Source organism: Fonsecaea pedrosoi (genome assembly GCF_000835455.1).
Source record: "Fonsecaea pedrosoi CBS 271.37 unplaced genomic scaffold supercont1.2, whole genome shotgun sequence".
Lineage (NCBI taxonomy): Eukaryota > Fungi > Ascomycota > Eurotiomycetes > Chaetothyriales > Herpotrichiellaceae > Fonsecaea > Fonsecaea pedrosoi.
In genome coordinates, this window is record NW_013550614.1 from 3632237 (window position 1) to 3659310 (window position 27074).

General features: G+C 53.8%; 14 protein-coding genes across 14 annotated transcripts; 6 read left to right on the plus strand and 8 right to left on the minus strand.

Moving 5' to 3' along the window:
- Positions 1-682: 682 nt before the first annotated feature.
- Z517_03274 (uncharacterized protein) lies at positions 683-2598 on the plus strand (the record flags this gene model as incomplete). The annotated part of the gene is made up of 8 exons (XM_013432382.1): positions 683-925; positions 980-1016; positions 1068-1153; positions 1204-1288; positions 1336-1398; positions 1453-2055; positions 2116-2483; positions 2551-2598. The coding sequence occupies 8 exons, from the start codon at positions 683-685 to the stop codon at positions 2596-2598; spliced, it is 1533 nt and encodes a 510-aa protein (XP_013287836.1).
- Positions 2599-2844: 246 nt separating this feature from the next.
- Z517_03275 (uncharacterized protein) lies at positions 2845-3669 on the minus strand (the record flags this gene model as incomplete). The annotated part of the gene is made up of 1 exon (XM_013432383.1): positions 2845-3669. The coding sequence occupies one exon, from the start codon at positions 3667-3669 to the stop codon at positions 2845-2847; it is 825 nt and encodes a 274-aa protein (XP_013287837.1).
- Positions 3670-4095: 426 nt separating this feature from the next.
- Positions 4096-5253, minus strand: Z517_03276 (uncharacterized protein; the record flags this gene model as incomplete). Its single annotated transcript, XM_013432384.1, has 3 exons — positions 4096-4294; positions 4371-4546; positions 4603-5253. The coding sequence occupies 3 exons, from the start codon at positions 5251-5253 to the stop codon at positions 4096-4098; spliced, it is 1026 nt and encodes a 341-aa protein (XP_013287838.1).
- Positions 5254-5659: 406 nt separating this feature from the next.
- On the plus strand, positions 5660-6615 carry Z517_03277 (uncharacterized protein; the record flags this gene model as incomplete). The annotated part of the gene is made up of 3 exons (XM_013432385.1): positions 5660-5830; positions 5892-5969; positions 6034-6615. The coding sequence occupies 3 exons, from the start codon at positions 5660-5662 to the stop codon at positions 6613-6615; spliced, it is 831 nt and encodes a 276-aa protein (XP_013287839.1).
- A 435-nt stretch (positions 6616-7050) lies between these two features.
- Z517_03278 (uncharacterized protein) lies at positions 7051-8794 on the plus strand (the record flags this gene model as incomplete). The annotated part of the gene is made up of 4 exons (XM_013432386.1): positions 7051-7324; positions 7405-7536; positions 7591-7899; positions 8031-8794. 4 exons carry the CDS (start codon positions 7051-7053, stop codon positions 8792-8794), a joined length of 1479 nt encoding a protein of 492 aa, XP_013287840.1.
- Positions 8795-9188: 394 nt separating this feature from the next.
- Positions 9189-10999, minus strand: Z517_03279 (uncharacterized protein; the record flags this gene model as incomplete). Its single annotated transcript, XM_013432387.1, has 2 exons — positions 9189-9389; positions 9590-10999. 2 exons carry the CDS (start codon positions 10997-10999, stop codon positions 9189-9191), a joined length of 1611 nt encoding a protein of 536 aa, XP_013287841.1.
- Positions 11000-11554: 555 nt separating this feature from the next.
- Z517_03280 (uncharacterized protein) lies at positions 11555-12545 on the plus strand (the record flags this gene model as incomplete). Its single annotated transcript, XM_013432388.1, has 2 exons — positions 11555-11605; positions 11661-12545. 2 exons carry the CDS (start codon positions 11555-11557, stop codon positions 12543-12545), a joined length of 936 nt encoding a protein of 311 aa, XP_013287842.1.
- Positions 12546-12963: 418 nt separating this feature from the next.
- Positions 12964-15568, minus strand: Z517_03281 (uncharacterized protein; the record flags this gene model as incomplete). Its single annotated transcript, XM_013432389.1, has 4 exons — positions 12964-13737; positions 13789-14092; positions 14155-14822; positions 14870-15568. The coding sequence occupies 4 exons, from the start codon at positions 15566-15568 to the stop codon at positions 12964-12966; spliced, it is 2445 nt and encodes an 814-aa protein (XP_013287843.1).
- Positions 15569-16835: 1267 nt separating this feature from the next.
- Z517_03282 (uncharacterized protein) lies at positions 16836-17313 on the plus strand (the record flags this gene model as incomplete). The annotated part of the gene is made up of 3 exons (XM_013432390.1): positions 16836-16924; positions 16975-17027; positions 17120-17313. The coding sequence occupies 3 exons, from the start codon at positions 16836-16838 to the stop codon at positions 17311-17313; spliced, it is 336 nt and encodes a 111-aa protein (XP_013287844.1).
- Positions 17314-17355: 42 nt separating this feature from the next.
- On the minus strand, positions 17356-18694 carry Z517_03283 (uncharacterized protein; the record flags this gene model as incomplete). Its single annotated transcript, XM_013432391.1, has 3 exons — positions 17356-17643; positions 17718-18538; positions 18598-18694. The coding sequence occupies 3 exons, from the start codon at positions 18692-18694 to the stop codon at positions 17356-17358; spliced, it is 1206 nt and encodes a 401-aa protein (XP_013287845.1).
- A 418-nt stretch (positions 18695-19112) lies between these two features.
- Positions 19113-20129, minus strand: Z517_03284 (uncharacterized protein; the record flags this gene model as incomplete). The annotated part of the gene is made up of 1 exon (XM_013432392.1): positions 19113-20129. One exon carries the CDS (start codon positions 20127-20129, stop codon positions 19113-19115), a length of 1017 nt encoding a protein of 338 aa, XP_013287846.1.
- Positions 20130-20255: 126 nt separating this feature from the next.
- Z517_03285 (uncharacterized protein) lies at positions 20256-21265 on the plus strand (the record flags this gene model as incomplete). Its single annotated transcript, XM_013432393.1, has 3 exons — positions 20256-20756; positions 20901-21063; positions 21147-21265. The coding sequence occupies 3 exons, from the start codon at positions 20256-20258 to the stop codon at positions 21263-21265; spliced, it is 783 nt and encodes a 260-aa protein (XP_013287847.1).
- Positions 21266-21362: 97 nt separating this feature from the next.
- On the minus strand, positions 21363-23116 carry Z517_03286 (uncharacterized protein; the record flags this gene model as incomplete). Its single annotated transcript, XM_013432394.1, has 3 exons — positions 21363-21566; positions 21621-22607; positions 22661-23116. 3 exons carry the CDS (start codon positions 23114-23116, stop codon positions 21363-21365), a joined length of 1647 nt encoding a protein of 548 aa, XP_013287848.1.
- A 751-nt stretch (positions 23117-23867) lies between these two features.
- Positions 23868-25775, minus strand: Z517_03287 (uncharacterized protein; the record flags this gene model as incomplete). Its single annotated transcript, XM_013432395.1, has 5 exons — positions 23868-24587; positions 24637-24986; positions 25035-25144; positions 25195-25532; positions 25590-25775. 5 exons carry the CDS (start codon positions 25773-25775, stop codon positions 23868-23870), a joined length of 1704 nt encoding a protein of 567 aa, XP_013287849.1.
- Between the last annotated feature and the right edge of the window lie 1299 nt (positions 25776-27074).

Here is a 27074-nt window from a genome sequence, read left to right on the forward strand (position 1 = left end):
AGTCGTGAGCAGAGCGTCAACAGCGAGGGAGACCTCTCCATGGAAAGCAGCTTTATTGATGAGAGGACGTATTGTTCGATATTGTCCAGCTCGCAACGATAGTGGTTTAACACACTTAGGATACTCCTAGTTAGAGTCGACTGCCAGGTGGCCAAGCAGGCTTAGCTTCAGACCTGTAGAGGAGGCACCTGTCCGTGTCGCTGGGGGCGCGTGGCACCTTCCAATCCCCTGTGAGGTCCATGTCGAGCATGCCTCGAGAGCACGTAGATGGCCCAGATTCTAGCCAGGGCTGCGTGTATCGGTGTATCTGGGACATCGGTGCCGATACCAGTTCGTCCGTGGTGGAGCTGGAAAGTCAGATATCCTCTGGGGTCCCGTATCCCAAGAAGTGATATGATTGGTGTCGGCCCCGAAGGGCGAATTCCCATCTTTGCCGAGACTCACCTTTGCATTCGTGATGCTGAGTATCTTGTCGGACCCTGCTCCGGGCCCAGCTCCAGCCTAGTTGTCCCTACCAGACATCGAATCGCATTGCCTTATTCGGCCATGAAGGGTTTTCTGATCAGATAGACAAGATGCGTGAGGTCTCAGGCTTTTCTTTACATTGTGTCCGCTGAAGGCGCTGGTTGTGTGTTAGACGAAGCGGGTGGATAATTCTCTCGATCGTGATCGTCCAAGCAAGATGTGGTCGCTGCTGGAGTCACCGCTTACAGGCAACATTCGGACAGGCCAATTGGCGGTGCTGGCTTCAATCTCAGTTCTGGTTGTCATAGCTTTGTTCAATGCCCTGCTCGCCAAAGGCACTGGAGCCCACAAGCTGCCTGACCTGCCGATCGCTTTGCAGGAAGAACTGCCGAATGAAAAGGATCGGATTGAGCGATATGTCAATGATACGAGAGAGCTGTTGATCCACGGGTATCGAGTCGTATGGGACGACCAAGATATAAGAGAGAAGAAATGCTGACAGATGGCTATTCAGTTCAAGGACCAAGTGTTTGGGATCAACACTACCGAAGGTAAGTAATATGCTCAGAGGCCAGAGCGTGTGTGCTAACGATACGTCTCAGGGACCAATATTGTTCTTCCGCTGAAGTATCTGGATGATCTGAAAGGTCAAAGGACTTTGACGTTCGGTGCTTTCCTCGAGGAACAGGTGAATCTCTACACCATCTTTGGACATACGGATCATTGACATGTATCTAGTTTACCCTTAAGGAATATACCAAACTAGGAAACCTTACAGAGGCACAGATCCAGGTCTACATCAGAGACTTCAATCCACTGCTGCGTACGTTGTCCTTCCTCCTTGACGAAACAGCCACTCACACTCTCTAGCACAATATATACCAACTATACATCGCTGGATTTGTGAATATTTTCCCATAGGAGAATGTGAATGTGAGTAACTCCAACGCATGTATGAGAGATGGAGTACGCTGACCTGAGCCACAGCTTGGACTACTACCAAGCCCTATGTGCCCCTAAATAGACTAGTCTCGAGGATTTGTGCGAGAATGTTTCTCGGTGAGGCTGCTGCTCGGGACGATCGCTGGCTCGATGTCGCTGCCGTCTATATCAAAACTGTGGAGCACTGGATCACCAACTTGAAGAAATGGCCAAAATCACTTCGTCCGCTGGTGTGGCGATTTGTCGACGGTCGAAGACAAGCATGGCAACAGTTCGAAGAGGGTAGAATGATCGTGTCGGAATCGCTGCGAAAGAAGAAGGCAAATGGTAACAAACCTCTGAACGATCCGCCGTCGCTGATGGACTGCCTCACATCGGGCCAATACTCCGACTCCATCAACGATACCGAGTACCACACTATTGCCCAGATGAATCTGTGTGTGGCGGCAATCCAGGCTCAGGCTGCAACTGTGATGCAGTGTTTGATCGACGCGTCCGGATATCCCGAATACATCCCCGAGCTCCGTGAAGAAATTGAGCAAACTCTGCAGTCGTCTGGTGGTGTTTGGACGAAGCAGGCCCTGGATCGACTCTTGAAGCTCGACAGCTTTTTGAAAGAGACTCAACGTCTCAATTCGCCTGACTTGAGTAAGTTGCCGCATCCAGAAGTCCATATTTTAGGAAGAGACTTGATCTAATAACTGAAAGCATCTTATCAAAGACGAGTAATGCAACCTCTCACACTTTCAAACGGGATGCGCATCCCCAGGGGTGCCACGCTTGTCATTCCCACCGGAGCTATCAACATGGACGGCCAATACTTTGAGTCTCCAGAACAGTTCGATGGGTTCCGATTCTACAGAAAGCGATTGGAGAGTGAAGACAACGCAAAGAAACACCAGTTGGTCACGGTGGGCAAGTACGATCTGGCCTGGGGCTACGGCCGACACGCCTGTCCGGGGAGATTTATGGCCGATATTGTAATGAAGCTCATCATGATTGAATTCTTGACGAGGTACGATGTCAAGTACCCGACCAGCCAGGCCAGGCCTGAGAACGTCATCTACGAAGGAATTGTAAGTGTTGATGGCGACATCCATTCCACTCGTTTTGTGGTCCTTGGAGCTAACGTTCATCGTACAGCTTGCACCGGATCCGGAATGGGAGCTGTCTTTCAAAAAGAGATGTTAGATCGATCGCAGGGGCGTGATGATAGATTCGGTGCGGAAAGGAAGGGGGGAAAGGGGATTTGGAATTTGGATAGATATTATGTACAGAGATCAATACAAGTCTTGGAGGTGCTGTATTGGAACACAGAAATGCTCTTTCACTTTGAGGTCAACCTGAAAGATGGCGACAATACGAGATTCTGAAACCTGAAGATCTATATCACTACTATTCACGAGATAGATACCCTTCTAGCCACGGCATTTTGGTTCATTGCATATATCTTCCCCCCGAGAGCAGCATAAATGCCCCATTGATGAACCTGGATCTCTCCTCGGCCAGAAACGCTACAGTCCAAGCGACATCTTCCACCGCCGCAAAAGCTCCTTCGACCGGCGTCTCCCTCGAGGCGGCTTCCAGCACCTCGTCAAAGTGATCGCCCAGATTCTGTCTGAACGCGTCGGTCAACACCGGCCCAGGCCCGACCGCGTTGACCGTACAGCCGTACTTTGGCGGCAACTCTTTCGCCCACACGCGCAGCATCGAGTCAAGCGCGCCTTTCGTGGCGGCGTAGATGCCCTGGTTCTCGCGGGGAGTGCGTGAGGCCGCGGAGCCGACGATGATGATACGTGATCCGTTCGTCGCGCCGGCTGCGTCGAGACGATTCGACGGCGTATACGGCGTGAGGTGAGGCAGTGCGGCTTTCGTGAGCAGGAACGCACCGCGTGCGTTCAGCGACATGGCCTTGTCCCACGTCTCGACATCGGACTCCCACAGCGGCGCCAGGGGGACCCAGCCGGCATTGTTGATGAGAATGTCGATGTGGCCGAACCGCTCGACGGCCTGACGGATCAGGTCCGCGGGTCCATCCACGGTGGACAGGTCAGCACAGGCGGAGATCCAGTCGGTCTTGAGTTGCGCGCCCACACCGTCGCATTCTGCCTTGAGATCGGGGTAAGGGTAGTTGAGGACGATCGAGGCGCCCCGACTGGACAGTTCCAAAGCAATTGCTGCGCCGATTCCTCTGGACGATCCTGAAATGACGGCGATTTTCCCAATCATCGTCTGAGCCGTGCTTGTTCCGGTAGACCCCATTGTAGTCGAGAACGAACGCTTCTAAGGGAGGTGCTCATAGGAGATCGAAAGATATGAGGGTGCAATCATATTTGGAGCGGTAACATGTGATTCAGATGGCCGTTCCATGCTTTGTGCGGAAAATGACGGCCTGATACCATGTTCATAAAGATATAGATCCGATCGGCCGAGCCGCCGACTTGCGGGTATAGCCTTCCTATCTACAGACCGATGTACCGCTTGCCACACTCCACATCGACGTGAAGTTCGCATGTGCATAGTAAGGCCAGAAAGTCGAGGATACTACGTAGTTACGGTCTCGTCTTCACCCGGCATGTCAAACTGGTATGGCATAAAAAAAAATACATTCAGTTGCATTATAGACGTATACTCGCATTCGACTAAACCAATCCTACGCAACGTAACCCTTCAACTATTGACTTTTTCCTAAGCTTCGGCAGGGACGACAGGAATATCCGTGAGACCCGGAACGTCCTCGAGTTTCTTGGAGAAGAATGCTCGCGGGATGTCCGGACCCCAGCTCGCGACCGTTGCCGCCGTCGCAGGCTCGAATTCATGCGGCTTGTCCTCGTTGACCAGGTCGCCATCAACGTAGTGCTCGACCAGGAATCCAGAGGAGTCAAACCTAAGGCGCGACTGTGAGTATCGTGGCAAGGTATAACAAGTCGATATAGAGATGGTCAGGTAGTCAGAAGACTTACCAGTAGTCGAAAATCTGGCTCCCCAGTACATGACGGCCGAGTCCGAATACGTTGATCCAGCCTTGCTTCTGGAGGTGGTGGTGGCCAACCAGCTGGCTGTCCATGTCGTCGACCTCGAAGCTGCTGTGGTGTGCTTTGATGCCCTCCCCGATCGGGCCGCCGGCGATGAAGATGTTCTGTACCGACACTGACTTAGCGAACGTGATGACGAGGCTTGAGAACGATCACTTACATGGTGGTCGACATATTCCTTCCCCTTGTCAATGTGGATGAAGGTCATGATGATCTTGCCGCTCTGCTCGTGCCGAAGGGAATCTGTCTCTTTGAGGTTGAAGGTCTTGCAATACCAGTCCACCACCTCGGGGAGTCGAGAGACATCGACCTCGAAGCCATAGTGGCCCAATTTGTGCACTTTGGAAGGACTCGCCCGCTCCGGTCGTTGGAACTCTCCATACCGACGCTTATCCTCCCATGTATTCCATTTGACCGGCTTGGGAGCCTCTCGCTCATCGATCGTCCGGTCCGTCTGGCCCCAAATGAGCGTGATCTCCTCGCCCATGATATCCGGCATGATCACGCACTTGCCGCCCCCTGGACCCTCGTAGTCATGCACCGGCGTCGCGCCAGGAACCTTTGCTGCTTTTTCCAAATCCGCCAGCGATTGCACGATCCAGCCACCCCCGAGAAACCGTCGCTTGCCGTCGTGAGTCTGCTCGGCGACGTAGACGACAGCATCCTTGCCGAATCCGCGGAAATAGATCTTCTCGTCCGTCTCCTTTTCCACAATCAGGCCAAAGTCGATGAAGAACTTTTTGGCCTTTTGGAGATCGGGGTGGCCGTAGCGGCAGTGCGAGAGACGATCTATCAAGATCTTGTCCGTCATGGCTGGTCACAGAGAAGAGATGCCGTAGTGAGAGTATTTGATCTGGATGGTGAAGAAACCCTCGTTGTCGACTTTGAGAGGAAGTGAAGGTGCAGTTACGGGCTACTAGGCTTGAAATCCCTCGGTGGCCACTCCCACCCCCGCCTGAGCTGTAATATCATCGGTATAACGGTAACCGGCCCCGCTGACCGCAGTCAAGCTCAACTATCCCATTTCGGCCAGTGGCGGCAAACGAGGCCGAAATGCTTGGGGGCGTCCCGGACGCGGATCTGGGGCACTGCATAACACAACACCAAAACAGGCCGTGCAACTATACTTCAACATCCCCAACACCCGTAGACGTTTACTACCTAGAACTTGTGACCCAGACCGCACCAAGAGCCACTTTGTGAACTCCGGTCCCATCATGTCGTTTGATAGACTCATTCGATTTATCGATCAAAATGGCGCGACACAGTATGGTAACCTTGATCAAGAGGTCGACGTGAAGGCCATTGAAGGTTCAGAAGTTCAACTGGTTTCCGGTGATCTAGAATCCGGGTTCCAGATATCGTCTCAGAAGGCGGTAGTGCACCAAGTATGGCCCCATCACCCTCTGATGTGTTAGAAGCAAGTGCCATACTGAACCTCCTTTGAAGCTGCTTAATCCTCTCGGCACCACCCCGCTAGTACTCTGTGCCGGTGTGAACTATCACTCTCACTCTCGTGAGACGAAGGTGCGTCTCTATTTCGTCCTACGAATACAAAACTTCGGGGTCGCCTTTTGACATGACTCTGTAGTTCACCCCGCCCAAGAAGCCCGTGGTGTTCGCCACACCTCCAGACCGACTTGCAGGACCTCTCGAGGACATCCCCATCCCTCCAGATGCACAGAGCTTGCTAGACTACGAGGGCGAACTGATCCTCGTCATCGGCAAAGACGGGATCAACATCCCCGAAGACCAGGCCCTGGATTACGTCCTGGGATATGTCGTCGGCAATGACGTCTCGGCACGGTATTACAACAATCCAGACGTTTCGGGCTGGCAGATGGGCTATGCGAAGTCGTTTGACAAATTCGGGCCCATCGGACCCTATTTAGTGTCGCCGAAGCTGATTCCCGACCCGCAGAATTTGCACCTGGTGACCAAGGTGAACGGGAGCGTCAGGCAGGAGGCGTCGACGTCGGAGATGATCTGGACGTGCAAGCAGCTCATTGCGTTCTGCTCGAACGGGCGGACTCTGCGCCGTGGGACCGTTATAATGACGGGGACTCCGGAGGGCGTTGGGTGGCATTCGAACGGGTGCTTGAAGGACGGCGATGTAGTCAGTGTGACTATCGATGGGTTAGGCTCGATACACAACAAGATGGTCTTCTCCTAGTACCCTTGACGCACTAATTCTACATCGGTCCCTCTTTATCATGGTGCATGATGGGTTAAACTGTAGGTGCGTAGAGCCTACATAAGAAGACAATAGATGTGGGGCTCAGTACTTGCCGTTTTCGGCAGCATCACGTGCGAGGCTCTCATCTGACCAATCATTTTGTTGTTTCTGCTTTCGGCACGACCGGCCGACGCACCCCGCGCCATTTCCCCCCTTTTTACCAAGATGCGGCGAGGCGGATCCCGCTGGCAGCGTACTTTTTGTTTACAGTGTCTTGGGATATGATTGGACGTTCGCGGCTTCACCAAAAGCAAAAGTCTTAACCACTTGCAGAGCTCTACTCGTAATTATACCTCTGCCTTTTTTGCAAATATATCCCCGGGACCCTCGACACGAATTTTGTTTTTCGCCGGCGCGGACCACCAGAAACAGATGGCTGCCGCTACAACTCTCCTTCAGGGAGGGACCGTTCTCTACCACGGCAGAAAGGACAACGTCGAGGTGCTCCGCAACACCGATATTCTCATCCAGGCCAACAAGATCGTCAAGATCGGACAGAAATTGTCTGCTCCCTCGGGCGCGGCGATTACCGACTGTCGCGGCAAGATTATTAGTCCTGGCTTCATCGACACGCATCATCACCTGTGGCAGACGCAGTTGAAGGGTCGACACGCCGAACAGTCGGTGTTTGACTATATTCCCAGCGGTAGGTGCCGAGCGACAGTTTCTGTTATTTTTTTTTTCTGGGATCTGGTTTAAGTCGCGGGGTACTGACCAGTTCGACAGGATTCTGGCAGAGCTACGTGTACAGCCCGCAAGACATCTTTTGGGGCCAGCTCGGCGGTGCGCTGGAGTCGATCGATGCGGGGACAACGTTTGTGCTCGACCACGCGCACGGGTGCCAAACCAGGGAGCACGGTGAGTCCCTCTCAGACAGCCTTACTGCTACTCCTTTCTAATTGAGCGAACCAGTCACCAAAGCTCTAGCAGCAACATGTGCATCTGGCATCCGCTCCATCTTTGCCTACGGCCACGCACCGTATTTCACCAAGTGGGACAAAGACACGTGCGAACCGTCCATGGACATCATGCCCAAATCCACCATGGACCATCTCTTCGAACTCGCGGCGAAACAGCCCTTTGGCCACGGCCGCGTCACGCTCGGGTTCGCATTTGACTATTATTTCCTGCCGCAGCAGGCCGTGACGGGCATCTTTGAAGCGTTGAGAAACGCGGGCGTCAAAAACTTCACCAGTCATTATGCCAAGAATGCTACCTTTGGTATGTATAGCTACCTATCTATGCGTGATCCCATCCCCGCGCTGGTGCGCCCTTTTCTCCAGTGACGAAGAAGACCAACTTCCTAAAATGCTCATGACGAATCAAGGACTAACTCGTTCACCTCATGTCAGGTCAACACCCTCTAATCAACACCCTCAACGCCTACGGACTGATCAAGTCTCCGTCGGACATTCTCCTCTCCCACGCCACGGGACTCACGGCGCAAGAAACCGATCTACTCGTATCATCGCAAGTACCCGTGTCCTCGACGCCCGAGACCGAGTCCCAGATGGGGTTCGGCTGGCCCATCGCGTTCCATCCCGGCGTCAACTTCAGCTTCGGCGTCGACTGCCACACCAACAACACGTCGTCGATCCTCGGACTGGCCCGCTCGGCGCTGCAGATGGCGCGGCAGCAGGGTAACCTGCCCAACGTCGAGCAGGGGGCCATGGCACTGACGCTGCGCGGCAGCGCCGAGGAGGCGTTCAACGCGGCGACGATCCGGGCCGCGCGCGCCGTGCAGCTGGGCGACAAGATCGGGTCCCTCGCCGAGGGCAAGCTGGCGGACCTGGTCGTCTTCGACACGCTGCACAGCACGGGGATGAGCTGCGTGGCGGACTCGGACCCGCTCACCGCGGTGGTCCGGCACAGCGACGTCCGCGACGTCGAGGCCGTCATGATCGACGGCGTGTGGCGCAAGAAGGACGGCAAGCTCCGCCCCGTCACCGTCGAGGGCACCAACGAAACCCTCGAGTGGTCGCACGTCCGGACCAAGCTGAGAGACAGCGCGGGCCAGATTGCCGAGAAGCAAAAGGGGCTGAACATGGACAAGGCCAAGGAGGCGTTGATCGCCATGTTTCGCATTGATCGGTCGAAGCTTGTCAAGGACGCGTAGTGTGAGGATTAAAAGACATGTCCGTGCCCTTTGGTCTAACACATTGAAACCCCAAGCAAACCAAGCAAAAGTGCAATGTTATATAATAGGAAGGTATTGTTGTCGACAGACATATCACATCACATACATACATGCATATACATAGGCGGCGTAATTGGGAAATGAATTTACAACAGATGATATTGCTCTTCTTTTTTGGGGCTGTTCATGAAAATACATAGTTATACGATATTCCTACCTCAGCATATCCTCTCCAATGTGATAGACTGAGTCGTGTCGCCCAGATCGTTATCACAGTATCTTCTTCCTTCTCCCTCCCTCTCCGTCTCTCCTCCTTCTTCTCCGACGCCTCACTTAAACTCCCCTCCAATGTAGCCGACAATACAAACCATACCTACGACGCACCCACCGAAGCCCTTCGCTTTACCCGGACGGGAAACCGCTCCGGCCGGACGAACCAGTAATTGACTGTGCGCCAATCGGCAGGGTCCATGGCCAGCTCAAAGTCGTAGTGCTCGACCAGGCGCGGGACCAGCTTGCTCATCTCGAGCGTGGAGATGTGGCGGCCCAGACAGGTGCGGGAGCCGAGGCCGAACTGTGTACACATATGTCCAGGATTAGCTATGGATGATGTCCAAGCTCAAAATGAAAAAGTAGAAGAAAGGAAGATAAGGACACAGTGAGTGGAAAAGGAGAAGGGGGGAAGGAGGATGGATAGTTGAAAGAGAGGGATGGGGATAGTGGAGATAGGAATCTGGGGATAGAGAGTGATATCGCTCATTGATCTGGACGTACCGGCATGTAAAACGCGTCCATGCGCTTCAACCGCTCCACATCACCCCCCTCTTTCGCCTCAATCCACCGCTCCGGCCTGAACTCGCCGACATCGTTGCCAAAGACCTCCTCGTTCCGATGTGCCACCCAGCTATTGACGCCGACGATCGCGCCCGCGGGGAAGTAGTGGCCCAGCACGGTGGCGCCCCTGGCAGGAACGACCCTCCACAGCGGCAGGCCCGTGGCGGGATGCATGCGGAGGGCCTCCTTGATGACGGCCTGCAGGTAGGGGAGGTCCTGGGTGACTTTGAACGGGAGGGTCGGTGCATCACCGTCCTCCTGGACGGATGTCCGTGATTTTCTGTACTCGGCGATTTCGCGCCGTAACTTTTCCAGCGTGCCCGGGTTGGTGAGTAAGTGGAATAGCACGCTCGAGAGTGACACGGCAGTCGTGTCGGAGCCGGCGATGATGTTGCTGAGGCCCATCATGAACATGTGGTATCTGGTCACCTGCTGCGGGTTCTCCAGGTGTCCGTCGCGGAGCTTGTCGAGAAAGTCTCGCGGTGTCTGTTCCTGTTGCTCCGGGGCGAGCTGGCTCTGCTGGATATGCTTTGCTGTTGTTGTTGTTGTTGTTGTCGTCGGTTTCGTCCCCTCCGCAGTCCGCTCTTTCTCTCGCGCGTCAATCTTCTGCTGCACAAAGTTCATGAGGTACGTCCTCCCCGAAGCACCGTTGTTGGGGAGGAACTCCATGACCCGGTACACGAACGGGTGTAGCCAGGCGTAGATGCCGATCAGGGTCGAATAGACGCCCGACTTCTCCAGCGCGGCGATCGTGCCGGCGATGTCGTCGCCGCGGTCCAAGAACCCAAACCGCTCCGAGTACGTCAGGTTGCCCATGACATCGAAGGCGTAGCACTGGAACCAGTGCGCCATGTCGACCTGCTCGCCCGCCTTCTCGAACTCGGTCAGCCGCTGGTCAAAGATGGCGGTGCAGTCGTCGACATACTTCTCGTACGACAGCAGCGCGCTCATGCTGTATAGGCCCTGGAATCGCTTCCGGGTCTCGGCGTGCCTGCGTATGTCTTGGTCGGCGAACAGGGCCCATTTGTCAGGGCTGGGATGTTTCCAGCCCTCGTACCAGTCCGACTTGCGAAACTTGGATCCAATTCCGTAGACCTCCTTGTCCGGCGCGGCGATCGAGTACAGGTTGGGCCCGACGCGAACGATGGGGCCGTACTTTCGGTGCAATTCAATGTTTTCGTGGTGGAATGAACCTGCCCGTACGTGCCAGAAGTACCAGATGCGTGAGAAGCGTGCGAGCCAGGGGCCCGGGATGGACCATTCTGGCGATGTGACTTTTCGGTATAGCCACACGATAGTGTATATGGCCGCAACGACACACAGTATAAGGCCAGTCATGCGAATTTCCATGGTGTAGTCTCCAATACAACTTGTAGAATGATTCAGACCAGGTCTCTATCCGTACACGAGATATTCTAGAGCGTCAATTCACCATTCGATCTCTTTCACGGTTTAGGGAGAGGAAATACATACGTACCTTGACGAGGAACACACGTTGAGAACGACGCCTCACACAAGGCTCTGGTCGAATTATCTTGCCTCGTGCCCTTTGCTGGACCGTGACGGGCGGAATGGGGCCCAGACATGGACATGGAACTGCCCCCCTGCTCAAGGGGTTCGGGCTGCTGATGGATTTGCCCGAGCATCCCTCAAACCCCGTTCCACCCCCATACGGAGTCTCTCGGGGCGATCCAGGCGAGGCGGCCGTTCACCACCTACCACCGGCTGGCGAGACGATCAGGCCAGGGACCGTTAATACGATGTGCATGAGAGGTTCACGAGATTGTGCTGTGAGTATGAAGGTACACGCATTTCAAGTTTCCACCAAGTGCATCCGCTATAGTGGTGTGTCTATAGGAATACTTCGTCGCATCCAAATCGCGTACAATAATTCGATTGCACGTTATGGCTATTGACAAGGCAAACTCTACAATCAAGACTGTGGCATTATGCGGGGTGAGTGATTCTGGCTGACCTCGTTCTAATATGCCGTGGGTGCTGACTTTGACAGGCCTCTGGCTTCGTCGGTCAAGCCATCTTGAAGGCGCTGTCCGACTCTGGCCGCTTCGATGTGACAGTTCTCACTCGCTCAGTCCATAGCAATGGCAATGGCCATGTCGGAAATGACCGTGTCCAGTACAAACAAGTCGACTATGATTCGGTCGACAGCCTTACCGACGCCCTCCGTGCACAAGACGCAGTGGTCTCGGCCATTGGCAAGGGAGACACGGCACGCATCCAGCACAATCTGATTGACGCTGCAGTGGCTGCTGGCGTCAAGCATTTCATCCCTTCGGAATTTGGGGCAGATCTGAAAAACAAAAAGATATCCGCGTTTCCAATATACAAGGGCAAAGTCGCCCTGGAAGCATATCTGGAGGAGGCAGCATCCAAGAGTCGATTGATATACACGTATGTATACAACAACGTGATCCTCGATTTTGGTCTTCGAGTCGGTTCCATCCTCGACTTCAAAACCAACACAATTCGCATCTACGACGGCGGCGCCCACAAATTTTCCACCTCAACCTTGTCGACCATTAGCCAAGCAGTTGTCCAGATCCTGCTGCAACCTGAAAAGTTCAGCAATCGACCTGTTCGGATCAGCGAGGTTGCCATTTCCCAGCAACATCTATTGGAAATCGCAAAAAAACTCGAGCCAAGCAAGGAATGGACTGTCATCTCAGTCGACTCCGCCCAACTGGTCCGAGACGTCCAAGAAGAAGCGGCGAAGGGCATTTTCAGCCTGCGGGTGTTCAACGCCTACGCAATCCGCGGGGCCTTTGCACCGGATTTCGGTTGCCTGTATGGGAACAACGACAACAAGGCACTCGGCATCTCCGAATTGACCGAACGCGAACTGGAGCAATACTTGGCAAGATTCGTTCGTCAATGAATCGCTTTGCTGCCATTAAGGTGCTATAACCAGGGATACAGCTGTCCTGCTCTGCCGCGCGCTGGGACTAGGTGTGTTCGAACGTAAAGGAGTCCAGCAAGCGAGGATCTGTAGCGCTGATGTTATCCTTCATTTCGCGACAAGCTGAGAGATCTTCTCCTGAGACACCAACCACCAGAATAAGGCGTTGTGACCAAATCGTTGCTGTTACACTGTTATATGCGAGCCACCGTGCGACTTGTGCGGAATGTTTGTGTAAACTGGCAATCCCTTCCTACCCGGAGCGGTTGATTGTATCCGTGCCAAGAGTGGTCGATACTGAGGGCTGCCGAAGACAAGCAAGACAGCGATCTGGGTCATTTGGTCCTGCATCGAGACGTCCACAATACCCCTGACATTCATTCCCCCACAGATAGTTCTAGCCAGGATCGCGGTAATGGGACCCCGCTGCTTGAGGAGTATGTAGAAGATTCTCAAATGATCTCATGTCGAGAAAGCTTGGATCGAAATCTGTCCCCAGGAATGGATCCATTGTCTGGCCGTCGTCGGGAAGGTCAGCATCAAAGTGAAGCATGTTGGACGTCCCAAAAGGGCCGCCCTCGTGAATATCCACATCCCCGAGTCCGATTGAGTCAGGTCTCTGGACCAACGTCTGTGCTGTACTATCTGACCCGTGGGCCGCCACCTGTAAAGCATTCTGGGCCGATGGTGGCGCAATTGAAGGATGCGCGGCGTACTTTGCAATTTTGGCGGTTCGTGTAATTGCCTGAGAAGAGGAGGTTGAGCGCCGGCGTTTTCGAGCCTTTTTCCTCTCTGCCCTGGCCTTGTCTAGGGATTTGATGATGGAGCGCCATTGGTGAGCGCGCCTGTGATCTCGCGACGAGTTCCACCTGAGAACCACACTTTGTTCCACAATTCGCCAAGCTCTCTCGACGTGGTCTCTCAAAGGGTAAGAGCACATTTCGGCCAATGCCACGGCCAACGCAAACCACTCATGATAGCAACTGAGCAACCATGCCCATTTGCGAGCTCTCGGGTCGGTTCTGAGGCTGTAGGAATGTTCCAAGGCTGCAACAGCCTCCACAAAAGCCGTGATTCTTTCCTCCTCGGTCAGCAAGTTGTTTTGCGACAGCGGGTTATAAACAAAAAGGCGAAGGTTGCAGATCAGAAGCTTCACGATAGTCCCGGTGACCTGGAGGGTGTCAGCTCGTGGTCGCATTACAGACTGGGCACTTGAGCTTACCCATTGCAGAGGATGGTCGTTGGGGGTGGAATGAAGAAACTCGTTCTCTAGCTTTTGCCGCTGGTCCTCCACCCAGCTCACCTTCTCCGGCATGGTCATTGATGCAAAGCTTTTACCGTCCGCACCAGCGGGGCGTCGTTTGTCAATTACAGTCCGCCAAATGTCCGCAAATCGATAGCGGGCATTGGCGAAGCAAGTATCCACAAATCCTTCACGTTCAGGAGGGTACTCTGTCATGTCTGGGAACAAGTCGCTGTCGTTGACCCGGCAAGGCAGTGCGGCATCGAAACTACTGATTTCCAGGCTATATGGCCAAAGTTTGTTAGACCGGAGTACCCCTCCGAGGGTCTGTATGGGGTTACTTACGTGGTGGGCGTACAGGCGTGATCTTCAGATGAGGCAGCATCCAGTAGACAGATGTGCCACCACACTCTTCGCCTCATTTCTGAATCAAACTTTGAAAGCTTGAGGAAGCTCCCGTCTCGATGCATGCCTCTCGATTGAGCCAAACGCACCGCCAACCCGGTGAGATTCCAGGAAAGGCTGGGATCGTGTGGTCTCAGAATGATCAAGAACAAAACAAAAGCTTGCAAGACGAGGATCTCGTCGGTATCCAGCAGTTTGGCGCGTGAAAGGGCACTCTGGAGGCCAACACGGTACCTCTTTAACAGGACGGCCTGATCAGCGTCGAATTCCTGCCGGGTCGCCTCTGGGGTCAGACTGGTGACAGCGGCATAGTAAATGACAAAAATCAACGGTTCGATGCGAGGTGGAAGGGGACGCTCGTCTGCAGATTTCAGCGCCTCCACGACCGAGGGTCCAACAGTGGGAAGATGCAATATCGGGGCCAAAGGTTGAACGTTTTCTTGGAACAGTTGCCACGCCCGAAAGCGATGTTGTTGCGGTGGATGTCGTGACCGAAGGTCACTTCTCCCCGTGGGGGCGTGACCAAGATAGAGCTGGTCATCGACCAAATCGTCCGCTGCCGGATCATCAGATGTATCGGATGCAGAGTCGGACAAGCTATCGTCGTCCTGCGAATTTGGGTGAGCACAAATCATGACCGGCTCAGTACACTCACCTCTGTATGTAGAGAGTCCCAAAACAGACCGCTGATATAGCGATGCCTCCCCGAATCCTTGACCAGCTTACCAACAGTCGTGCCGTAGGGGCTCCACGGGGTAGTTTCCGACCCGGACATTGAGTTAATGGTCATAGGCGAGCCGTGCAGACTTGGCAAATCCAGAATCATTGGGCTGTTTGCTGGTGGCTCGATAGGATGCGCAATGGCGCGAGGGATGGGCTGCTCTACAATGACAGGAGGCGGTGGAGGAGGAGGAGCAGCAGCCTCCATGGCCGCGCTGGTGATGGCCTGCAGGGATCGTTCCACAGCGCCAGCACCATCGTCATTAATTTTGGATACCAGGGATTGGAACAATGGCTCCAGTCTCCTCAACTCATGCAACAGTTCAGCATCGGCAGCGGTCTGGCGCTCCACGGCCGACTTTTTAAATGGAAACACACATTCGGTGCGAGTTTTGACACAGTTTTGACAGGGCTGCCTCTTGTCGCATTTGACCTTGCGACGGCGACATGTCACACACACCCGAGGTTGGATGGCATCTTTTGGTCCTGTCTGAGGCTCATCCTCTTCTTGGCCAGGTTCCTGTTGAGGGGGTTGTGGTTGTGTAGAGGGACGTTCGCTATCCTGGTTCCTGGTGGTGCTGCCGGCCTGGGGGTGCAGTTGCAGTTCTGCAGGTGAAGGATCTCGAGAGCCCATTATAGCCCGGGGAACGGCTAGCTGTCAACGCTGTTTGGCGGAGTAGCCCCGGGTGTCATACCATGCGGGACGAGGTCTGGGAGGATTTGGGAGGACGTGAAACAATCGTGGCCTGAGTTGGGGGCGGCAATATCAAATGCAGCGCCGATTGTGATGGGATGTGGAATGAGCAACGTATTGCAGGTGGACGTAGTAGTTGAGGTACTCAGAAGATATTTTGGCTGACGTCGAAACGAGAGAGTTGAGGGCGTAGATTGGCGCAGGGAGGCTTGGGAGGTTGAGAGTGCCTAGGATGCTTCGCTCACACGACCGCAGGGGGCATAGGGCGCAGGCAGCATTGGCGTATTGGCGTGGAGCGGGGTAACTAGAGTTTCCCTCCTCCACCTTCTTCTTGGGTGCTTGGGCCCTGAACCAGTGGCTAGGCCTAGACTTATCGACGACACACCCACAATTGCAAATGGCTCAACGACGGATGGCCAATGTCTTGAAAATCTACGAGACCATATCCGTGCCCACCCATTGACAAGCCTTGATACACTCGGATACTGGAACGGCGGCAAATGTTTTCGCCTCCCATATCAAGCTTGACACAGTCCTATCGATAGCCTCGAGCGATGGACTGTGGACGGATTATTCCCAACATTGAATGCACGGCATCTACCGGGCACAATCATCTGGCATGAGCACATCTGAGCCCGGGGCGATGGATACCGCAAATGCCCTTCCCCTCCACGATGCCACTCAATCCTTCACAAACGATTTACGCACAGAATACCACACAGCCTCCTGACCTGAGTACGTTCCCGAGTGAAAAATAATTATATCACCATGGACTCTGGGTTGGATCTCTACCAAGTCGGATCCGCCACAGCAGCCAAGTCAGTGCCATCTAGGACTGTGATCACTTCGGGTTTTTCGGCCGATGAATTACGAGGCCGCGTTTGTGGAGACTGTCAGTGCTGAAAAGAGGGTGTAAACAGGATCTTGACCAATGGCAATAGCGGATGGCGTTGACTGCGGCGGGCTACGAGGCATGGCGTAGTGAACCCCTGTTCAGCCTTGCATCGGCAACACATCCAGGGTCCGATCAGACAGAGGCTGAAGGGCAACAAGGAACCCGACATTCATACTGCACAACCCTCACAACCATACAGCTAGCTAGTCCATAAGGAACTCTATGCGACTCGTACGCGGTCTATACACACATCTTCATCATCATCGCCTGTACATTTCAACTGGGTATATCCGTACAACCCGTGCGAGAACAATGGCGACAGCACCTCCCCAAAAGTCGGAATGGCTGATCGTCGTCCACGACCTGCCCGATACTGCGGATCGAAGACGCGAACTCCTCCCGTAAGTGAGACCTTTCAGTCTCCCAAATACCTCCTCGCTGACCATTCCAGTAAACACGGCGAGGACCGCAAGAACGATCCTGCTGGGTTCTGGGTGTTTGGAGGTATGTACATACGGCTATCCGCACCACTTCGAATTTTGATTCCTTCCGCCCTGGAAGTTTGCTGATCTGGAACAATCAAAACGGAACCAAAGGCGCTCTCCTGGATGAGCCTGCTTTGGCTGGGAAACCCATATCCATGACGGGGAGCTGTATGCTCGCATACGCAGAGAGCAAGGAGGAGATTTTGGAACGGCTTGAGCGCGACGTTCTCGTTACTGGGAAAGTCTGGGACTGGGAGAAATTGCAAGTCTATCCGTTCTGGAGGCCTGCAAGACCGTCTATATAACACGGTCTTTCTACTATGGGTAGCTGTGTATCTAATGGCATTCTACTCGCCGCCATGGTGCGCGTAGTAGGCCTTCCACGCATCTCTCTCCAACTGGCCTAGTAACTGCACACTGATTTCGTCTCCCGCCGGCAAGATCTGGGTGACGAACAAGCCTCCCTGGCCCAGACCACGGTTGACGTACCACCCGATATTGGGCATGCCGTTCCACGTTAGCGTGCCTTTGGGGAGGTTGGGCACTTTTTCCAACGTGATCAAGCCGCCCAGGCCGAAGCTGATGGGAGCGGAAGCGTCGCCACTGTCGATGCCCGTGAGTTGTTTGTGTAGGGACTATTCATTATCGTTAGTGAACCTGTCGAAGGCGAATACGCAAGGTCTCTAAAGGGGAAAGGGGCATATCTTACATCTTGAGCAAGGAGTCCCTTGTGCTGGGCACTCCCAACGAGAAACTGAGGCTTGAACATCTGCTCGACAGTCTCGCTCTTGAGGAGGATCGGCGTCTCCCTGATCAGATCCATCAGCACAGCAGCAAAGTCCGCCACGCTCGTCACGAGGCCCATCCCTCCGCTATGCTCGGCGGAGGAGCCGGTATAGGGCGACGTGGAGGGGACGAGGAGCCCGTCGCTGCCCCGGTAGCTCATCTCCAGCAACTTGTCCTGGATGTCCGGCCGGCTCTTGATGTCGAAGGTGGAAGAATTCATCCCCAGCGGCTTGAAGATGTTCGTCTCCACGTACTCGCCGAGCTTGACGTTGCCGTTGAGTCTCTCGACCAGGATACCGGCCCAGTCGATGGAGCCTCCATAGACCCAGCCCTCGCCGGGCTCGAAGAGCAGCGGCGTCGAGTACGAGTCCTTGACGCGGCCACTGAAGACGAGGGGCGCCTCGCCTCGGGACTTTCTCCACGCGGTCGTCAACGGATTCATGGCGTCGTAGTTCAGCCCACTGGTGTGTGAGAGCAGGTGTCCCAGCGTGATTTTGGCCGCTGCGGGATTGAGCGTGAACGAGTCTCCGTCCGGGACGATGACCTGAGGGTCCTTGAGCTCCGGCAGGATGGTCGCCACTTCGGTGTCCAGCGTCACCAAGCCTCGCTCGACACACTGCAGAGCGGCAATGGTGGTGAGGAGCTTTGTGCAAGAGAACGCCCAGAAGGTACTGTCCAGAGACGCTGGTGTATCCGCACTCCAGCTCTGTCGACCCGCGCTCTTCTCGTAGCGCATCACCACATCTAGACGTCTGTGAGCTCAGGTTTCTTGTAGCTTGGAAGTTGCAAAGGCCATCATTTACCTTTTCCATCTCGACCGAATCCCACTACCACGGCAGACAAGATGCCTTTGGGACCTTCGGCGATCCTAGCCTCGAGGCTGCTCTGAAACGTACTCATGTTGTCGATCGGCTTAAAAGTAATCGTAGGCGAGGATCAGACAAGCTAAGAATGGAATTCAGGTGCACGAAATATGTGGCTTTTATATACATGGCCCATGTGTCAAGTATTTAATGCGACGAATCACAACAGCGCCTCGCATGGACAGGGCTTTGGATGGCCTCATGTCCGAAATACTCCGTCTTCCTCACATAATGCCGGATCGATACCTCCGGCTCTGGGGACCTATAGCGACCGGCAGGCCTGGACGCCGAATGTACGAGCTCGAGAAGCTACGCGCGCCGAGGGAATCCACATGGAATCGCTTTTCTCTATTCAGGCTGACACAGCAGGAACTATTCAGGGTGGGAGCCATCCAAGGAATCAATTACACCCAGACCGGGGGTTCCTCTCACCTCCAGCATCTATTCCTAAAGGCTCATTGGGACATACCGCTCTCTGTCGCTGTCGTGACCTTCCTCCCGGCCTGGACGCGCAGCAATCGCTCCGCGTTCCGGAACGCAATCATCTCGAGTTGTTCTCGCGTAACCATGCCGCTCTCCTGTAACTCCTTGATCCACTTCAGCCCATTCTCATTCTTCTCAAAGGGATAGTCCACGCTATACAGGATTCTCTCGACAGCGGTGTTCCGCAAAAGACATGCCAGGGGCGCCAGACTCCACACGCCGCTGGTCGTGACCCAGATGTTCTCGTCCCAGACCTGTCGCCAACCCCGCCGTCGCTCGCCCCAGCGGACGCAGAGCTTCTCGACGCGCTCGAGCATGAATGGGAGCATCTCCCCAAAGTGCCCGATGATGATCTTGAGCTTGGGGTACGCGTCGAATAAACCCGACGCGAAGAGCTTCAGCACGTGCAGCCCGCAGTCCTGGTGCCAGCCGAAACTGCTGGAGCCCATGCCGCGTTCGGCCCCGAGGCTGTAGTTGCCCTGGTAGATCAACTGCTGCTGCTGCTCTGTAGGGTAGATGGGGTGCAGGTACAGGGGCACGTCCAGCTCCGATGCCGTCTCGAAGACGGACCAGAACTCGCGCGCGTCGTAGTATTTGCCATGGACGTGGTTGTCGATCAGGGCGCCCACGAATCCCAGCTCCTCGACGCATCTGCGGAGCTCGCCGGCTGCGTCTTCGGGAGTAGCCATGGGCAGGACGGCGAACCCTGCGAATCGCGTGGGATGTTTCTTCACGGCCTCGCTGAGCTGGTCGTTGGCCTGTCGGCACGGTGCCAGCGGCAGAGTACTTGGGCCGGGGCCATGAGAGACAATCTGCAAGGAGATGCCATTTGTGTCCATGTCCCGCAGCCGGATGTCGCCCACGTCCAACAGCTTGGACGCTACATCTGGGAGGTGCTTCAGCTGTTCCGAGTAGATTTCGGAGAGGTGAGACAGCAGGTGAGAGGAGACGAAATGCTCCTCGAGCGTAATCAGTGGTGGCAGAGACATTTCGTCCATAATCGTTCCATCAACCCCCCTTGGAGCATTCCGTGTTTGACGTCGGTGCCCTGCCTCTCTGCCGATTCAACGGGTCTTTCTTGGATATAGCGACCATTTGACTTTGAGAAACATATAATGACAAAGCCGAGACCTGCCGAGCCAGTTCTCCGCGAGGTCCGCCTTCAGTATACAGAGCTGCCTAGCAGCGTAGTTGCGACTTGGAGATCGCCCTGCCACGCCCCGAGAGCTCGGGAAAAGCACCGAACGCTACACACGATCAAATACCAGGACAATATACCTCGTACTGCCATCAGAAACCATGTGGCCGTCAACAAGAAGCCACCATCAACGACAATACCGACCAAGGCCTCTCTCACGCACAAATACCCCTTTTGCTCAGTACTGGCCAAGATGAGCTTCCTTCCCCTCGCGGCGTACGTGAAGGAGTCCGGCGTCATCAAAGCCCCCGTCCAGGACCTCTGGGCTCTCGTCTCCAAAATCCACCAGTGGGAACCCATTCACTCGGGTCTGAAAAAGGCGGAAAAGATCTACGACGACAAGGGCGAGGAGACGCAGTTTGTGCGGTGGGATTTCAAGGACGAGCATGAAATCATTTGCCGAGTTGAGGCGTTGGATGTATGGCAAAGTACCCCCCTTTCTCTCTCTCTATGGCTTGATATGATCCCAAAACTCTCTTCCACCGTGGAGAGGGGGTGTGTGTATAGCGGCGTTCGTCCAGGTTTACGAAGTTGTGATTGATTGACCTGGAAATCCGTACAGCATCTCGACTACATGATCAAATTCAGCACAAACTGGTCAAAGCTGCCTCTCGAATACATCGGCGTCGTCACCACCATCCGCCTCTTCCCCATCACTTACGGATTTTGCAAGGGCTACACCCTCTTAGTCATGGACGGCGAATACACGAGCGACGTCAATCCTGGTGAGTAGTAAACCCCCTTTCCCTTCCCATCTCAGAGCGCGGAAAACCCCACGAGAAAGGCAAGATTTAACGTGTCACTCTAGCCATGCTGGCAACGGGATCGAGAAGGAGACGTCAATTCATCGACGAAGTGTCGGCGTACTTTGAATCGGGAAAGAAGCCGCCCATCCCTACATCACAGGTCCCGTGGGCACGGGAATAGTTTCCCAAGTTGAGAGGAGATTTCAAGGCGCGTGGCATATATTCAACAAAGAGATTCCAGGTCCCGAAAAAGAAAGGACCGGATCCGCGAGCTATTATTACTTGAGGAATTGTTCCGCGTTGTCCATCGTCACAGCAGTCTCCCCGTTGTACATCTCGAGCTCTGCGAGTGCTCTTTTCGCTTCGGATCTTATAATGTCCTCGACGCCGGGAAATCGCGGTTTGAATTCGACTCGGAAAGGCAATGGACGCGACGTGGATCGATCGTCGTAGGCGAACGGATCTAGTTTGACATTGTTTCCCTGGTACATGTTAGCAGTGTCGGGCATGGCATGACAGGATCTGAAAATGCTTACATGTTCATCGATAGCCCTCATCTTGAAAGCCCACAGGAGCTCCGCGCACGTGAACCAAATGCCCTGCTCGGCCATGGGCTGGCCGCTGCAGGCGCGTCTTCCCCAGCCGAACGTGAAGATGCCTCGCTTTGTAGGATTCGGTCGGCGTTCATCCTCGTTCAGCCATCTCTCTGGACGAAACTCATCCGGGCTCGGGTAGTCTCTCGGATTGCGGTGGATGGCCCATAGGTTTCCAATCAGGGTGGTTCCCTTGGGTATCAAGTAGCCGTTATAGACGTCGTCTTTGATGGGTGCATGCGGAGGCCCGCCTAGGACAATGGCCGATCGCCACCTGAAGTTCTCGGTGATAATGGCGTCAAGATACGGGAGCTGGTTCTCCTCTGTCCAGGTAGGGAAGCGATCTCTCTCCGGAAGGACTCGGTCAAGCTCCTCCTGCGCTTTGCGCTGAACCTCCGGAAAGAGGCACATGGCAAAGATAAAGGAGATTGTCGACGTGGTCGTCGTGTCCACGCCACCTCCTATCAGATTTCCAGTCAAGGAGGCCACTTCCTTGTAGCTCAGGCCGTATTGCTTCTGTGATTTTATGAGGTGCTTTGAGAAGTTGTCAATCTTTGACAGCGAAGCCTCCAGGGACAGAGCGTAAAAGTACTTGAGCGACCTCTGGCCTTCCTTCCACAGGATCGAAGGGAGCGGATAGATCCACGCAGGAAGCTTGCACAACCATGGGTACGACTCGGTTAGAAATTGACCAGGACTAGAAAAGCCGGCACCGTTCTGGACAAAGGACAGGGCAATCCCTAGGACGTAATCATTGTTGGCCTGAATTCGTCGGCCCCAACCGACGATGGACACGACTGAGGTGGAGTATCGTTCGATAGAATTTACATAGTCATCAGGACTTTCCAGTATGTTGAGAGCCAGCACACGAGATTCATTGCCTTGGAAACTGCGGTACGCTCGGACAGCTTGTGCCCCGACGGCAGCATGCTAGAGTAGGTCAGCTTCAACCCGGTAGGAAAAAGATATACATGTGCAATCACCATGATCCGGCGATGAGTCCTCCACTGATCCCCATAGACCAAAGAGGTTTGATTCGTCGTGCTTTCGTCAAACATATCACCGACAAGGACCATATGAGGCCGTGAGGAGTAGATATTCGCCCTTCTGTCCATGAGCTCCGACGCGCTCCAACAGTCGTTTGCAATCACGGTTGGGGTCGTGCCCGTCCAGATGGTGATCAGTGGACTGTCGTACTCCTTTGCCCACCTCTCAAACGTGATCCAGGGCTTTGACATGGGAATCCTACCCACAGTCCCGATGATGGGCAGGGGAAACGGGCCTGGAGGCATCCGCCGTCGCAAGCGTAGCACTCTCACATAGTTAATGGTAATCCATAGTAAGGGGACTCCCAGGAAAAGCAAAGCAATCCATTTGTAGATACTGAGTACCCTGGATAAACTATCCAAGTCCAAGAATGTGGTGGACGGTAGAAGCATCTTGAGACTCCTGTCTTTGCGAATGGAAGACAAACCAGCCAAAGACAGAGCCTTTGAGTTAGGGGGACAGTGAGAAGAAAAGGACAGTGAGAAGCTGCTGCTTATCGCTTGACTTCAACAGGGCTATAACGTCCAATATCTTGATGATAGCGTCCATAAGTGACGAAGGCGTACTAGACTAAATCTGGAATTATGGCTCTCGAAGGCTGGTATCCACCAGGCTCGGGGAGAACGGCCGACGTATAGCTTGTGTTGGTAATATGCCGCTTCGGATAGATACGGGAACTCGGGATTATCTGGTCTGAATCCGCTAAAATAGCAATTGGATCTCGGTCACTCGCGTGGTCCGGCGTCTTCGCAGATTGCGATGATGCCGCTTGGGGCTAACCCCAGATATGACCCGGAACGGAGTCAGTTTTGGTTGTGGAATGGTATACAACACGAAGATAGGTTGGCGATGGCGTCGTCGTCTTTCGGTATCTATCCGTGCAGCCTCTAAGTTGACAGCAATACACAATCACTTTGGTGCGAATCAGTCATCTGTGAGGGTTGTAGAGGTAGCAAGATATTCGAGTGAAGAGTCCCTCCGTACAAGGTTTTTTTTGCTTTGCGCAGCCCGAGGGATTCGTTTCTAGATTCGCTGTCCTCGGTAGTGCATAGTCGCAGAGGAATGTGCATATTCACCCTTCGTTGTCGCGAGAGTGACGGCTATCTTAGTGTGCTAATGCTGTTCCTGATAAGGATTGTGCGCTCAAGTGACTGGCGTCTTTTCTTTGATTCCGGTGACTGTTTCAGTGTGTTCCTCGCTCAGATGACCGTGTCTGACGAACAAACCTGCAACAAGGCCTAAGCCGGCGAAGGCGGTGGTGGCGATAAACATCTGGCGCGTCGACCATGCAAACGCTCGCAACACGGCAAGCTTCTGAGAGGGATCCCCTATCTCGGTATAGATCATGACGTTCGCAGCTGCCTCCTTGCCCGTTAATCGTTCCAGAATCGATGATGGAAGGCCAGCCTCGGCGAGCATGGACGCTTTTTGATCGATGGAGCTTTGGAATATTACACCAGTAATAATGACCGATACGGCGATGGCAGTGCTTCGGACAAACGCAAACGTGCCAGTCGCTGTTGCGACGTCTTGCTGATCGACACTGCTCTGAATGGCGATCATCGGCGACTGAAATAAAAGCCCAGACCCAGTGCCTATCACAACCTGGATTCCGAGGGCTGTGGCAATCGAAGATTCCGTGTCGAGCATGACGAGCAAGCCGCTTCCAAGGCAGATTACACAGGTGCCAACCCATATGAGTGCTCTGAACCTACCAAAACGGTGGATGATCATCCCGGCCGCAACTCCAGCCAGCCCTGTACATAATGCCATGGGCAAGACATACAGACCAGACTTGAGCGGAGTGGCTGTCTTGACGGATTGAAAGAACAACGGGAGGTAGAATTCCAGAGCCATAAAGACCTGAACCGCTGTCAGCAAACGCATTTCTCTTCGGGCAGGAAGACCATACTAAACCATGTGAGAAGCACACAAGCAGACTAGCCACATTGGACCATTGCTTGAAGAGACCGAGCGGTAGCAACGGATATTCGGCTAGTCTGGCTTCACAGAAGATGAAAACGGCAAACATGGTAGCTCCCACAACGAGTAAAACGATCACTTTTGCAGACGTCCACGGGTAGACGACTCCGCCCAAATTGAGTCCGATCAATACCATCAGAATCGCAGCCAGAAAGGTCAAGAGGCCACACCAATCGATAGCTTTCATTCCGACTCGGAAGGCGGTTTTCGTGTGTTGAACTCGCAGAAAGAGCAACGTCATGAAGAATGACGAGCCACAAACGGGTAAATTGATCCAAACTGGTCGCTGTCAGTATGTGGACGTCCATCGAACATCATGACCCTTACAACACCAACGCCAGGTTACAAGAGAGGCAAATAAGCCACCGATGATGGGGCCACAGCCACCAGCTACAACCCAGACCCCTTGGGACAGTCCAAGGAACAGACTTCTTTGTCTAGAGAAAGGTTAGGCTTCTGGACTGAAAAGGTCGGTGAGGAAACCAACCTCAAGCTGAATAGATCAGAAATCACCACTTGGACAATCAATATAATGCCCACGCTGGAGAAACCCTGAAGAGCTCTACCAACAATCATTCCTGACATGGTTGTGGCAGCGGCACAGACGGTGGACGACGCAAAGAATATTGCAAGGGCGCCCAGCAAGATCATTTTGCGTCCCCAAATGTCCGACAGCTGGCCCCATATTGGAGCTCCCACGGCATTCGCAAGTAGATAGGCACCCCCAATCCAGGTATATCCGACAGCTGAGCCGAGATCATGAACGATGACTGGTGTAGCTGTAGCAGTGATGGTGGCATCGAGTGCAGCAACGAACAAGGACAACTAGACATGTATCAGTAAGGACGCAGGTCGGCCACAAGCTTCTGTCGAGACGCTTACGAACAATGCGACCAGTGTAGCGGCTATTCTCCAGGTGCTTCGATGCACTTTGCTCTGCTCTACTATCGGCGTCTCGAGTGCCTCGATATCTGTCGCAGTGTTTTGCGAAGCCGTTTGTGGTTCGGGAGAAAATGGACCCAAGTCATCATGGTCGGATTGGGATTGCTCTTGAGACGTTCTACCCATGTTACCAAGAGGGCTTCCAGGGTCCATGAGACACTTATGAAGCATACTATGTTTGACAAGTTGGTGTACTGGGTGAATTCAACATGGTAAATGCTGGACTGGGCGTTAAGATGGCGTATTCCTGAAGCGGCATTCGTCTTGGTAGGTTTTCGGCTCCTCGGGCGTGGACTCCCGATCTGCGGTCGACCGCGTATAATTTGCTTCTGTTACGGGTTCTTGAACTCGATACTAAAGATATCGCCATTTCCCTGATATATGACGCAAATTTAAGCATCAATGCAATGCTGGATCGCAGAGAGAGTTTGTCGTGGTGTCATAGAAGTACCAGGTGATGCTTCGGGCCACGATGGTCACCAGATCACCAGATATATCATGTTGCTTTTGACGAATGCTAGGGCTGGCCGAATCTGCACAGCCACCTGCTTACACAGCCACCGTGGGTCAAACGCTCTGAGGAAGAATGGGCGTCGCGGTGGAGAATCCAATCGATCACGAAAGGCACAGAGTTGCGACAGGATGTAAGATACTCGTCCTCTTGAAAGTGCATTTTCCATTCTTGGCTCTTTCTGGCAGCATCGTCATCAGAGAGATATCTCAGCTAGGAACGTGATGCGGCGCAACAGATCGGGAACCGGACGCGTAGCAAAGGCAGGGTCAGCCGTTTGCCATGATGCATAGGTACGATAGAGCACCCCTTCGAGAGGTGGTAAGCTGCATTCCTAGAGCTTGACAAGAACTCAGCGGGTAACAGAAGATTCATGCTGCCAGTCCGTGATATGCGCATCTTGAGAACCGAGTTGGAAGGGCGCCGTGCCGTCGACAACACTTGTTTTCAATCACATCTGGGACAACCGACAGCACGGCGTAGAGCCAGCGGCATCGAAATTTTGACTGCAACAACTTCGTCACTCAGTCATGACCTTCATTCAATTTCCGGCCCTTGATATGAGAGAGGGACGGTAGCGATACACGGATTTCGCGTCAGGTTCTTCACACCAGGTGGTTTTCATTCAGTGGTGCACATCCTCTAATTTCAAAGATCGGCGGAGAGATACGAAGAGACAGTTAGCTACTACCTCCTTATCAAATCTGTTCTGGGACGGAGAATCGATCGGACAAATAATGGGTAGGATGATAAGAAGATTGATAGAGAAATCCACAAGTTGTTATTTATCTCTCGCTTCACTTGCCCTCGGCCTAGCTTCCGGCTACTGCTTCAACCGCAAATAGCAGGTTACCCGATCGCGTTCTCACTAAAATGTCAGGGTTTAGTATGGCTTGGCAAGGCTTAGTGAAGCT